At 39.6% G+C, this 14881-nt stretch overlaps 1 protein-coding gene across 1 annotated transcript in view; it reads right to left on the reverse strand.

Annotated features, from left to right (window-relative positions):
* Positions 1-14881, reverse strand: part of LOC125899927 (glypican-6-like) — a 146897-nt gene that overhangs the window by 5917 nt on the left and 126099 nt on the right. The window contains exon 7 of the mRNA XM_049594597.1: positions 1613-1749. Within this exon, the coding sequence (XP_049450554.1) occupies positions 1613-1749 (137 nt within the window). The remainder of the gene's footprint in view (positions 1-1612; positions 1750-14881) is intronic.

Raw genomic sequence — 14881 nt, forward strand, 5'->3', positions numbered from 1 at the left:
AAACCATGTTCTTGATTAAAATGACAGATTTCTCAGGGTTTAAAAATGGTTGGAAACATATGGAATAATGTAAGTACGCTACTAAAAAAATATACATAACATTGGCCTTATTGTTTTTTGAGAGAACAGTTACAGTAGGGTGACTATATATATATCCAAGTTAAATTTAAGACTTTTTAAGACATTTTTAATACCACCTTATATGGAATTTAAGACCAAATCTACAATGGAAACACACATTATATAGCATATATATATATATGTGTGTGTGTGTGTGTGTGTGTGTGTGTGTGTGTATATGTGTTTGACACACATGTGTTTCCAAGTCAACACGCTGATGTCAGTTCAAAATGAACAGTAAGGAAAAATGACAACATTTAGGTGAGTTTAAGTTTAATTTGTTTAATGTAAAAAGAAAACAAAACCTTATCGCTGTCGTAAATACAATTCATTATTGCAATTATTTAGTTTGTCCAATGATTGTAAACGCTCACTGGATCTGTCAGGCTGGAGAAATTTTTGTGGTAATGTGCCCAAAAATATTTAAGAACCATTGAATCTGAATTTAAAACATTTTAAGACTTTTTAAGGACCTGTAGACACCCTGTGTATATTACGTTTTTAAAAAGGAGAAAGAATCCACTGAACACTCCAGACAAACTTATTAAAGACTCTGAGCTCTCTGAATTCTCATAATCTGAAGTCTTTAAGAATGATCAGAGAAAAGTTGAGGGTAGCCTGAGGACAAGACGTTTTGTTGTCTTAAGCTATGCGTGTAATCCTCATACAGTACTTGAGAATAGCTCTTTGAGGTTGTAACGTTTGCAAAACTTGACCCAATCATGTGGGCTAACGTTCTGACACACTTGGGAGACATTTCTCTGGGGAAAACATGTCAGCTGCCCGCATTCCTGTCTGATAAATAAGCAGTAGGCCATCATGTGAGGGCATTCCACACAACAGCATTTGTTTCCCATAAGCCCAGGTCACTGTGGGTGATATACACCTCTGAAATCTTGGAAACATTTCCACTGGTGATAGTTTTTTGTTCACAGAAAATAGCAGCAGCTTCCAGATCCAATATCAATACGCAGGGTTAAATGATCAGCTTTAAGCTTTATTCAAAGAATTTAAAATGTGAATGCTGAGTGAACGTCTTTTGATCGTACCGTTGATGTCATGAATGAAAGGAGCAGAAATCAATTCACTGTGACCTCAGCCATGGCTGCGGGCATTTGGAGCACTTACGCAAATATTTAGTGAAATCAGAACCGGGGTGCACCATGCTGGTTGCACATTTTAAATAAGAATAAAAACACAGTTTCATAAAATAACACTGACAAGCTTTTAAGAAGCAAGCTTTTAAGAAGCAAATTATAACATACACTAAAGAGAGAATCCAACGCAGAATGATCAGCTTCCTATCTGTTTAGTTGATGAATAACAGGCCAAGTATGCCAAGCTCTTGTGCAGCTTAGTTTAAATCTGTGAAAGTAAATAATCTGGCTCTTAATTCCAGGATTAGACTGATTAACAAAGCTGAACAGACTTTGGACTTCTCAGCAACCTTTTGTGTTAGTCTGTATTCGCCCCCGGGCCCTGGTGCACTTACCTGCCCTTGGTGTGTCCATTCCAGCACTCCTCATCGCTGGCATTTCCAGCGGTCACTCTGTCCTCCACGCACATCGCCTCGGGCAGGTTGGACCAAAATTTCTTTGACAGCTTCAGTTTTTCTTTTATGTCGACCACCTAAGCAAAGACAGGGGTCGTTACAATACGTGGAAACAAAGTCTGTGTTCCAGTGTAGTTGCAGCAGCTGGAAATATAAAAAAGAAACACGCACATTTGTACACAATCTGTTTAATAAGACATTATTTATCCCAAGCATGAACATAAGTAAAAAAGATAGCACAGAGTGTGACTGATGCCTTTTCTTTAACAAGTTGCTGACAACCCTCCCACACACCCTCACTCCTTTATTTACGCTGTAGCCCTCAAAGCATTACAACAATATTCCTAATTACCATATATCCTTGCAAACGCATCTGAGAGAAAATACACGCACTGAAAGATAACCTTGAAGTTTCTGGTAGATGACAAACGTTAGGTATGAATCTCGCATTTGTGTCGACTTAACCAGCTGAGCTTTAGTCTTTTCAGAAGTCATCTCATTTGTGAACTCATTATAAAACTGCCCCATCGTCACTTATTACCGCATCTTATCAAAGGGATTATAAATCTTGGGATTTAACCCTGAGACATCTTAACTGTCTCTGACTCCCCAAAAAAATGATTTGGGTTTAATTTTCCCTCCGCATCGACTATCGAATGTTTGCATCATGAAAAGTAAGACCATGCAGGCTCGCAGCAATAATTTCAGCTTGAATGTCAGACTTAAATGCTCCTTTGCATCCCGGCCATGTGACACAGTCAGATATCGTTTCCTGACTTGAGCCTGTTGAACTCCAATCTTTCATCAAACACAGAATTTGACATATTTCAGTGAAGCTGAGGGAAAGCCTGATAGCAGCAGGTTGGCCCCATTATCTTTTTCCGTCTGACTTGCTGTTGGCTTATGTGAAATTGTAGTGAACCTGAGCAGAACATGAAAGGTGCTGTACTGACTGTGTGACGCTGCTGTAGGCCCCGACTCTGCTTTTGATGTGTTAATCCTGTCACACTGATGCCAAAGCACTTCAGCAGCTCTGATACTGCCCAGAGGGTCAAGGCTGCACTCAATGCAAGAGATTGACTGGCAATGTTTGACTAAACCTCGCACATTAAGTTTAGTTTAACAAGTGAGAGATTCGCAGTATTTCTCGGGATCTGCTGGCAAAACCAGGACCTGTGAAAAGTGTGAATTAAACCGGGAATGACAAACTCACCTTTAGGTAATGCAAATATTTAATTAGCACCTCCACTAAACACAGCACTGCCATGTTTAATGTGGCTAAAAATAGATGAACAGTTCCCTTGATTAATGGGCTGAGATGGCAAACAGTGGCTTAATTATCACATTTCACAATATCCTATAATATCCTACATAAAGCTGTACTCAGAGTGACTGAACACTTAAGGTCTCCTATTGCAACGAACCACAACAAACACATAGTCTTAGCAGTTGTATAAAACTCCCAATTGAGACGGATAACTGAAAGAAATCCACTGAGATCTAAATAAAAGTACTTGAAAAAACCTCAAAAGTCCAGTGCTTAAAGGAGAAGAGTTTAAAAAGAAGAGAGAAAGCTGAGCCCTTTCTCACAATAATAAATATGCCTCTGGGAAAAGTCTGCCTCTCACTTCATTGCGCATTGGCCATGAATAAATAATACGACTGCAACAAGCAGCCCTGGCATGCAACCAGCTGCAGTGCTCACTAGATGGCACTATGTCTTTGAGGAATGGGCGACACATGAAAGCAACCAAAACGGGGAAACACAGAGGGAACCAAAGTGAGAAAATACATTTCAAATTGAACCCAATTATGTTTACTAATGATGTTTCTTTCACGTCAAACGTCACATTTACATGAATCTGCATGTTGTCTCATGTGAAGACTTCACTTGCCATGGCAACAGATGCAATTAGGAAGGCTAATGAAAGGCTTGCCTCCACACAAATCTACAGTATTAACAGGGAAACAGTGTCCACATTATCAACCCGGTACGGTGATGGTATGTGGGGAAGGAGAGAGCAAGTGTGTGTGGAGCAGCCGTCCTCATTATAATCAGCCTGCCTATTACTGACAGGGTTGATATTCTCATTAAAAATCACAATGAAGATCACAGGCAAAACAGCCCCCCTGTTCCCCTCACGTCAGGATATTACAGTGTATTTGTTTTCAGTGACAACGGAACAGATGACTATTATCATCAAGTGTGATAGCTATCTCAATTCATGGTGACATTAAAGGTGTTATTAGTGCGTGATACCTATGGTTCTCTAATAAGGGCTGACAAGGCAGTTGATAGAAACACTTACGCACTGGATGTGCGAGCCATGATCATATGTATTATAATTTTCCCCTTCAAAGGACCTCATGAGCTTGTGAACTTCGTTAGTAAAATATTAAAACACTGCCAATGTACAGTATGCATCTTAAGGTATTAGAAGTGCTGGGGAAAGACTTCTTTATGCATAAGCTGCGCAGATGTTTTCCACTGAGTTTGCTCTTATACTGATAGAGTGATGTTTTAAATATGACACATACCCATATTTCCACACACACTCCTGCTTAGCACATAAATGTGCTTATCGCTGTCAAGTGAAAAAACATGAGTCTCCAAATTTGGTAATTTTGAATTTTCTGAAAAACTGAGGGATTTGGTTTCCTGTCATGCTTTGATATAAACTCTCATATTTCTTGTTTGACAGCAAATGGGGGAAATGCATTAGGTTTACTGGAACAAACAAAGAACACTGACACAAATATTCACCTACATTAGCTGCACTATTGCTTCATATGATGTACATTATTGATTATTATACATGTAATATATTACATCAACACTTTTGACAGCCAATAAACAAGTTCTGATTGCTACACTGTAACTTCAGTTTGGATCTAGTCTAGGATTTCTCTTCCCTGAGCTTTCCTGTCTCTCGCTTTCATTTTTCAAATCGTCTTATAAGTCTTTGACAGTCATAAGTATTGCATAGATTATAAATATCTTGTGTTTGCTCTTGGAAGGACAGTATGACATTAGAAAACTCTTGTACATGATATAAGTAAGATTTACTTGAAGCTTATTCTCTGGTATGTACAGTATTTGTGCCTTTTAGAATTCATTCATTCTTTCCTGTTATCCTGTTAAGGGTCACAAGGGGGCTGGAGTCTATCCCAGCTGACACTGGATGAGAGGTGGGGTACACCCTGGACAGGTCGCCGGACTATCACAGGATTGACACATAGAGACAGACAACCATTCACACTCACATTCACACATATGGACAATTTAGAGTCACCAATTAACCTGCATGTCTTTGGACTGTGGGAGGAAGCCGGAGTACCCTTAGTCTCTTACACAGACGCTGATGATGTCAGCACGCTGGCTGAGGTAATGGAGGCTGGTCACGCGAGACTGATCACGGAGAGAACATGCAGAGTCTGCACAGAAGGGCTTGTTATATCATATTCAATATGACGTTGATTATCGGGTGCAGTCTGCTTTTTCCACCATTTTAGTTCACTTTTTGTAACTCTTACAATTATCTTACTCCTATTGTTACTCTATTAGGCACTGGTTTTGCTTTTGCTCCTTGAAAACACTTCTTATCTAGTATATTTTGCCAGATATTTAACTAGGCCCAGTGAGTGACCCTGACCCGGGGAACTCACTGGTTGTTCTGGTTGTGAATGTTAAATTGTGGCTACTGTACTTAGTGTTACTGTAATTTGAAGCCTTCTCTGGAACAAGAATTTCCTTAGGGATAAATAAAGTTCTATTGAACTGAAATGAATTGAATTCTTTAAAAATAAAAATATTGGCAATATTTAATTTTAATGACAAGTACTGTATTTTGCATTACAAGTTAGAGTAACTTTGTTAACTAAGAGTAACTTCCACGTTACAGTTGTAGTTTCGATTGTATGCTTTACTTGTGAGTGTATGAAGGCTATAAAGATTAAAGTGATCAAAAAACAGATAACACTTTCTATGAATGTCATGTTTTTAATGCATTATAAGACCATTCACGAGACATAATGCATTCATAGGCTTTATAAAACTCATTCATTCATTCATTCATTTTCCGTAACCGCTTAACCTGTTAGGCCGGAGGGAACACACGCTGACATGAGGAGAACATGCAAACTCTGCACAGACGGGCTCCCCTACACTGGGTTCGGACCAGGAACCCTCTGTAGCGAAATGAAGACTTTGAACAGGGTTTACAGAATATCATAAGTGATGGATATATTGTATCATACGTTCAGAATTTTTCCAAAACATACAATTCACATTTTCATTAAACTGACAATAACACCATCACACTAAACACTGTAGCCAATAGCAGAGAGACTGAGGTACTGGGAAACCTCCAAGGTCAGGTGTGCAAAAGAGAGTGAAGCAGTGTGCTATGGTAAGTCAGCATGTGAGCTCAGCCAAGCTACACATGGTAAAAATAAACTGAAAAATAACTCTTTCAACCCAAAATCAGTGCAGTCACAGTTTAAGGCTTTTATCCAGCAGCGAGGAAAGGCTGTAAACTTCGCTTTTTAACAATTACAAACCGAATATTACCTCAAGTCATTCAACCGACAACCAATAACATGAAATCTATGTTTTCTGCTCAGCCTGTATTCCAAAATTGGAAAATAAAGATGACTTTAATGATCACTATGGGTTTTTTATGTCTTACACTTTACTCGCAGCCAGCAAATACTGTAAATACATCCTCATAACTCTATTAAAGTAACCTTACACAGTGCTGTCCCTTTACTTAAAGCTCACAAAGTCATGCTGCAGCGTATTATTATTTAAGTGTACGAGCCATTATTCCTTTACAGTAACTCAGAATGTATAAACTGTTATGATAGAGCAGTTCTCTATGTGTCTATAACTCTCTGAGGTGATGGTAGTTATAATGTGGTGTGTAAAACAGGATTTTTTTCTCTTTTAACTTTAAATACATTATGTCTGCCTTATATAACATTAAATAAACCTTGTCATGCATGATTATAAACATGTGTAAAGCCTTACATATGTATTACAATGTCTCTTAAATGTGCTTATAATACAGACATTAACCATTATCGGAAGTGTTCCCAAAAATACTTGTATATCTTAAGATAAACAAATCTTTTAAAAGTCCATTAGACTATCTGAAATATTTAACATTTTGCTTTATGTCCCCATATTAAGTATTAATGAGCTGTCCACAAACATTTCATAAATGGTTTATAATACAGTATAATGCAGTGGTTCCCTATTGGTCCAGCCACGGGGTCCAGATTTCTCCTTAGTCATTAGTTCAAGGTCCACACAGTTTAATACATTCAGCGTCATACTTGCATTTGGCCATGTCATCGAGCTAGTTTGCTGTGTCTGTCAGGTAGGTGTCCATTAGTAACTTGCTCGACAGCAGGAAAAGGCACTTCAAAATAAAAGCTCTGTGCTGGAAATTCACTGTACTTAAAAATAACTGTGTTTTTTACAAACTTGACACGTTTGTGAGTCACTTCAGTCCATACGGAATGGACCCGGGACCTACTTTTGGACCATGACCCACTAGTTGGAAACCACTGTTAAAATGTACAGTATATGTCACATTTATAACTGTATGCTGTCATTCATTCACCAGACTCCACTTGGGAGTTACACAGGAGTTATATTTGTTGACCAGTACTGTATATTAATAAACACTAAGATCTGCTTACATTATAGTGTTTATTAAATCTAATATCCCACTTATGAATGCTTAATAGGAGGACTTACTCCAGTGCTGCAGGAAAAAAGACCTGCTCATTGGAGAAGTTTTGGTTTTCACAGTGATAAATGTAATTAAATAATTGATTTTACCTACAGTACAACCCCACTTACCTTATCATACTTCTTATTTTTTTTCTTTTACATAACCTAATTCCTCTCTTTTTATCTCTTTCGCAAATGACTATAATAGCACCATCACATCTTTGTGAAGTCACACCTTAATGTTGTGTCAGTTTCTGTCTTCTACTGTTTTACATTAAAAGAAAGAACAGAATAAATCTCCGCTTTGCCAAGGTCTTTACAAGGGAGGCTCATCCTACAGGGCCTCACATGGCCTTGCTCTCATTCTGTTTAATGCATCGCATCATCTATATTCTATATTTCTTAAAGGCATGATATATAATGTTTCCTGCAATTTTGTAAAAATGCATGTCTGGAGATGTCTTAATGAACAAACTGCGATACAGTATTCTGCTACACATTAAGGACTGTGAAGGTTCTCAGTCATCTGGATAGATATTTATTAAGTCAAAGGCACCTGGGTTTACCATTTTAGTATTAACAGTTTAATATAATTTTCATTCATTATAAAACAGAGAACCCAGTTGTCTTTGACTCACAGTATAGTAGTTCTGCTACATGTTCACATTAGGGATTTAGGGATTTGTCTTTCACTTTGCACAATATACTGAACACATCAGTGAAAATTATAATGTAAAGGAGAAGTGTGGCATTATTCTAGCATTATCAGTCAATAAATCCCAACAAAAGATCAAAATTAACACTGCTTTTATCTTGTGTTCAATACTTTCTGACTCCTGGAACCCATCTGTTGGATTTAGCATCAAACCCATTGGTCCCTGCTGAAAAATGTATATCTTTAAAAACAGTTTACACATATATAGTTTCATTGTAAAGAAGAAAAAAAAGGGCTCTGTGGTATTCAGCAAATGTTACTCAAACAGGAGTAAATAGCACTTTTGTTGGGGACTATTTTTAGCCGTGGATTAATACACATTTGGTGCTCAGGTGAGTATTCACAGGTACAGGTTGGTGTATGTGGGATAGTGTCAAAATCAAGACATATTAAACGAGTCCGAGACATGTCCAAGACCAGAGTGTATCGAGACCGAGCAGTCAGGCCAAGTCCAACACTGCAGCGCACACTTACGATAAAGTGTGGAACGATCCACATTCACACAAAAACATCCACAGAAAACAAAGATTCTGGGACTGGGTGATATGAAAATATCACAATATTTTTGACTAAATACCTCGTTTATCGATGTTGCAACAACACTGTAGCGTCAACTATTGGTGCTTTCACAAAACATTTACACAATGAGATTCTTTTTTTTAAAACAAATTATTACCAGTAATGTAGATATATTGACCAGGAGGGTAAAGCAAGGCTGCAACTAACAATTATTTTCATCTGTTGTTTATTTTCTTAATTAATCGTTTAGTTGTTTGGTTTATAAAATGTCAGAAAATGGTAAAAAAATGTTGATCAGTGTTCCCAAAAGCCCAAAATGACATCCTCAAATGTCTTGTTTTGTCCACAACCCAAAGATATTAAGTTTACTGTCATAGGGGAATAAAGAAACAAGAAAAAAAATATCACATTTAAGATGCTAGAATCAAAGATTCTTTACTTTTTCTTTCTTAAAAAACTACTTAAATTGTTGCAACTCTCAACACTTACAACTGCAATACAAAATCAACGGCGATATCAAGTCTCATGATATCAACAGTAATCAAAGTCTCAAATTAGAAATGAGTAAAGTTATTGGTTATATACTGATATCCCTGCAGTTGTGGTCTTGACTGGTCTTAAAATAAAATCCCGAGTTCTCTTTGACTGAAGCCAAGACAAGACCAAGTTAAACTGCGGCCAAGTCTGAGACGAGACCTCCAAAAAGCGCGCTTAAGACTGTGACTGATTTTGTGTACTACAACACTGATGTGAGATTGACTCAAAATTAAATACAGAAGCTGTGTTTATTGTAATAAAGGAATATGTCACCCAGTGCGTCCAGCTGATGTGATTTTAATAGTTTTTGGACAACAATACTGCTTCAGGGTACAGAGGAATACTGTGAGCTATATCAGGCTTTTTCTACAGAGATAATGAAAGGATTAATTCATTGTTGGTTCACATCTTTTCACGGGACTTGATAACAACGCCAAAAATACAAAATCTCACCAGACTTATCCTTTGAATGTTCTTGTGTTTGGCTTAAACAAGGACGGAGGCATGATTAAGCACCATTTTAAACCTTGAGGATGAAAAGCTGCAGCAAGGTGTAACTTTGCCTGCTCTTCTCTCCTTAGTCATATTTTTTCTCTTTCGCCCTCTGTCTCCCTGCTTCCTGTCAGGAACCATATATTACTCCATGCTGTTTCTCCGCTGGCCCTCTTGCTTTGACGCTGGTCTCGTCTTTCTTTGGTCTTCCTCTCTGTTACCATAGTCCTAAGTGAAAGTGAAGTTTTCATGGCTAGCTGACTCGTGATCTTAGACCAGACTTCTATTCTAAAAAGCTTTGTGGGAAAAAGGCCCCCGGTCTTTCTTTCAACTGTGATATAACAGAGTGCGCTCAGTCGTCTCTGGACTGTACAGCATCTGTCCTCTTCCATCTTTTCTCCTCCAGTACAACAATGGAAATGAGCTGCAGAGCATAATGGTAATTACTCGTATTTTTTCTGCCACATAAAGGTCCAGTGTCCAGGGGGATATATTGTCAGAGAAGGCATATTATATAAGTATGTTTGAGCCGTATATATATATATCGACATAGGGAGCGTCCTCTAGTCCACGGAGTCCACCATGTTGTACTGCCATGTTCCTACAGTAGCCTGAAATGGACAAACTCCTGGCTTTACATAGGGCCACTGGTGTTCTTGCATCGGCCACTGTAGTCAGCAGCCCTTCTGCATCGAGCAGAGTATGTGAAACTGCTTTATTATATACTGCGTTAGTTTTAGGTGCTTTCAGACGTAGAGTTGTCTTGCTTTGGTCTGAATCAGGGACTAGTTTTGTTACAAAGATGCATAATTGCCTAGAGTTGGTTCGTGTTCTCACAGCAGCATTTACAAGCGGACCGGATAATATACCTTGCATGAGAAAGCTGCTCTTGATTGGTCAGAATTTCCATGTGGGAAAAATCCAGGAAGTAAACAAAACGTTGAAGAAGAGTCACTTTCTAATGTCACAATGGAGGGACAACTACGCAGGTTGATTTTAGCGCTGCTCATCGTGGACTATATTGCTGTTATTGTTCATTTTAGTCAAACCATACAGTTTGAAAACAAGGCGCGGCTCCAACTAGAAAACAATGTTTTGATGCATTGGATGTGCTGAATGTGCATATTAAGGCAGTACAGGAGGAGGTGCACATTAATAATCCTCCAGGACTGTAACATGCTCATGTTTAACCCAAACAATGTGACATGTGACTGCAGTTGGTTCAGATCGAGGTCGGAACATGTTCTCACCACAAACAAACCGCACCAGAGATTGTTTGTAACCGGACCGAGACCACCTCTTCAAGAAAGTCTCAGTCCGGTTGTTTTGGTGTGCACCCGAGTGCGATTGCTGTGTTCACACCCGCCCAAACAAACCAACTTAGGGGGCAAACAAACTCGAGTTGGATTGAACCAAACCAAACAGGGCAGGTGTGAAAGCACCCTGTGAGGGGAAAAGACCTCAGCAGATAATTAGATTCTTAATGTCTGGATCTTAAGTAAGGAAAAAAGACGACCACTCGAGAGCAGGTGCTGGGCTACCTGCCCATCCATCATATGCTGAACAGAGTTGGAGAAACACTGATTTCTTCAGTAATTCAGCAGTATTCAGTGAGTTTACCTTTTTTTGCCTCATCCATTTGTTTTGAACACATAAAGACCTCTGCAGATAATCCAGCTCCCAATAAAAACTTCTTCTGAGCAATGAACATTGATGGAATTCTAACCAGGACAAGTTTCAGCTGGTTGCAATCTGCAATCCTCACCACTAGATGTCATTAAATCCCCCTAAATCTGACACACTGTTCCTTTAATGTATGATTCAGTTCAGTCATAATGCACTCAAATCAATCATCTAGAATTTCCTTCTCTGTCTATACCTGCTTTGTCTCCTTAGAAGCAGGGAAACAGGAAGTTTACCAAACAGCCAGAAGATTAATTCAGCTGTAAACAGAGCTGAAAAGTAGCACATAATGTATTACAGCTCACACAGCTTGACGTGCCATGATCCCAACATATCCTCACCTTTGCTTTTTTTCCCCCCATCAAATACATCCACCCAAACATACTGGATATACAGTACAATGTTTACCGGCTGTAAAAAAGTAATTGGCTAGCTTGAATGGACAAACATGAGGAAATGTTGACGGAGAATAATTATTTCCAAAAACAGCAGCATGAGTCAACGAGATAATGGTGTGAGCAGGCTTAAAGTCTGTGTTTACAGATACTCCAAGCATTTCTTGCAATATTTATCATCGGTCTTGTTGTCGCACGCAAACAGGCAAGTCATGGGTATTTCTGTTAACGGGGTGGCAGCTGTGCGCCACCTTTCAGCTCAGCACAGACGTGTGAGCGAACTGTGCTTTGACCAGTGGTTTTCAGATGCCCTTGCCTATTCTCAGATCAAAAGCTGACGTGTCACCGGCTTTGAAGCTGCAGTCACACTCCTGGCAACAGCACAATGTCAGCCGCCTAAGCTCTTATCTGGTTGTGGGATGATGCCCGGACGTGCTATCTGCCTTTCAATAAAAAAAAAAAATGTGGTCAGACTATCTCTGTAACTTTTAGTCTCAAAACACATCACGCTCACAGCGCTGCCAAAGCTGACCTACAGTGTTCAGCTGGCTGCTCTGTCAGCTGCTAAATCTCCCTTTCTCTCGCTCTCTCTCACACACACACACACACACACACAAAAACCCCAGCTTATCAGGCATTCTGTCTCACTCTAGTTATAACACCTCTATCTTGTTAAATTAACAATTAGTCCTTTTTCAAGCAACTATCTGGGGATGTCGTCGCAGCTTGACACAGAGTATATCCCTCTGCTGCAAGTCTGAGCTAAATTAGTGCATGTTCAATCTAATCATAGACTCTGCAGCAGGTCTCACCACTAAACCACAAGGGGCAGACAACTCCTCGATCAACTTATTTTCCCTGGCAACTGCTCCTCCTGTCTGCGTTAAAATAGTTTTTCATTTGATACGAATGCAGTATTCTTCCTGCATCTCAATTACAGAGGTCAGGGAGTCGGTTCTGCTCATACCAAGACCTTGGCCATGCAGTGAGTCTCTCCCTGACCAGTGACCACTTTGAGGACGGGCAGAATAGTTTCTCACAAGGAGGAAGGCCACAGTAAGAATAACTCTGCCTCTTCATCACATTCTTGATCACGTTATATTGTTGACCGAGCCAGTCCGAAAAACTAATACACTCTCCTGTCTCAGCCCGGGAGCGCTGTGTGGTCATGTAGCCAACAGATCGACTGCCACAGTGTCGAGTATCAGGGTGCTGACGCCCTGTGGGTGCATGTCCCTGGACACGGCTATTTAATCTGGTGTCTAACACGTCATAAAGTCCTCCTCATTGGTTCAGGTCTACTCATAAACAGCAGATCCTCTCAACCAAGACCTGCCATCTGGACTCTAAAGCACTTTTAGCACATTAAAAATCGGTAGAGTAGAAATAATATTGGCTAGGCCAAAGCATACCAAGTAAATGACCTCTGTGATAATGTTTTCAGTAGCAGCCCCCCACCCCCCTTTGTCAGGTCTTGTTTTGTCCTTGTCTGGATACATTCACCTCAAAGGTGACTGGCAGTGTTGCTTGGAGCAGGTAACTACCAGAGTGCATATAGATGTGGGCTGTTTTCATCCAATCAATACCCATCAACAGGGGACAGAAGCAAATATGTTTCCCCTCTGCGGCTTCACAATAGATGAGACTAGAAAGACATTGCCCAGCTGTTTATCTTGCACTACTCACACAGATGGGAAAGCTACACCAAAGCAAATCATGGTTAGAAAACAGCACGATCACTTGCAAACTAAAAATGTGGTTGGATATGACAGCGCAGCGGTGGCTTCTGTCCTCTGCTGCCGGGCCACACTTCCATGTGTTCATGATAAAGCCATTTTTAGCATCGTTCTGTGGGCCATTGCCCTTTTTTCAACTCTCAGCCGGAGCCACCCTCCTTGTTTCCCTTGATTACAGCTGATTATGTGCTGGCATAAATCTGCCACAGCAGAATACAACGACATGATTTAACACGGACATCACGACAAAGCCTCAGCGGCGGCAGTGCATATATCTTTCTTATATCTCCCGGTGACAGCACTGTCACTGACAGTGCTGCGAGATTGTTATTATGCTGCTTCCTGGGAGTGGATACTTGACATAAAGTGAAATTCTATTGTTATTCAGAACTGGCCATTATTTTGCATTTGTTTTGATTTTGCAGCCCAGGTTGTGAACAGTAGCAGAAATGCTGCGTGATCCATTTTAATGGTATATCTGACAGGGACTGAGGGGAGGATACAGATACTGTTGAGGCAACAAACAAACAAAAGAAATGAATATTTATTACTTATCAGTCTTACACTTATCTTACGATTTAAAAACTGCTGCTTTACAGCGCATTGATGTAGTTGCAAGCGTACATTATATTGCTGCCATACTGTCTGGCCATGTTGTCAAATTTGTTTTTGATTCCACACTTTCGTGAGAGAAAGCCGGATACTGAATTGAAATGCTCAGTCCTGCGACACCCTGGAGGCATAACTTTATTTTCAACTTCTACTTCGTAACTGTTATAGGACAAATAATTCATCATGCCTTTAATTTAATGTGACGGTGAATCTCTGTGTACCTTGAAAAACACACACAAAAAAGAAAAAGATAACGCTGTTTCCAAAAATAGATGCAGAAGCTGTGTTGTTACAAGAGATGCATAATTACAAACCCACTTTGGTCTCTTTAGGCTAATTTGATCAGGTTTGATCACTCTACTGAGTAATAATCCCCCAAAATGCATTACATTAAAAAAAAAAGTGGCTGAAACTAATGACTTGCAGCTATCTGTTGTGATTTTAGGAACATCTGTGGTAACCCAGTGGCTAAAATGAGTCAATACACAAGTGTTGGTGGAGTCCAACCTTAACTGGCCTCTAGCAAATTGCATTTTTGCCCATTTTTCACATGTCACAATCAGGCCTTTTCTCTTTTAAATGACAAATTGCTCTGTGTTGTAGTAGCTCATGTAATATTTACATACTGTCAATGGACAATAGGACATTCTCACCGGCCTGTTTTACATAATATTGCCTCAAACCATTTGCTCAGTCCCAAGGTATCTCCACACTTAAGCAACATGGTGTATCATAGTGAGCAGAATGCATCACACAATGATCCCACGGTGCAAAAAAAAT

The sequence above is a fragment of the Epinephelus fuscoguttatus genome, linkage group LG13 (assembly GCF_011397635.1).
Source record: "Epinephelus fuscoguttatus linkage group LG13, E.fuscoguttatus.final_Chr_v1".
Lineage (NCBI taxonomy): Eukaryota > Metazoa > Chordata > Actinopteri > Perciformes > Serranidae > Epinephelus > Epinephelus fuscoguttatus.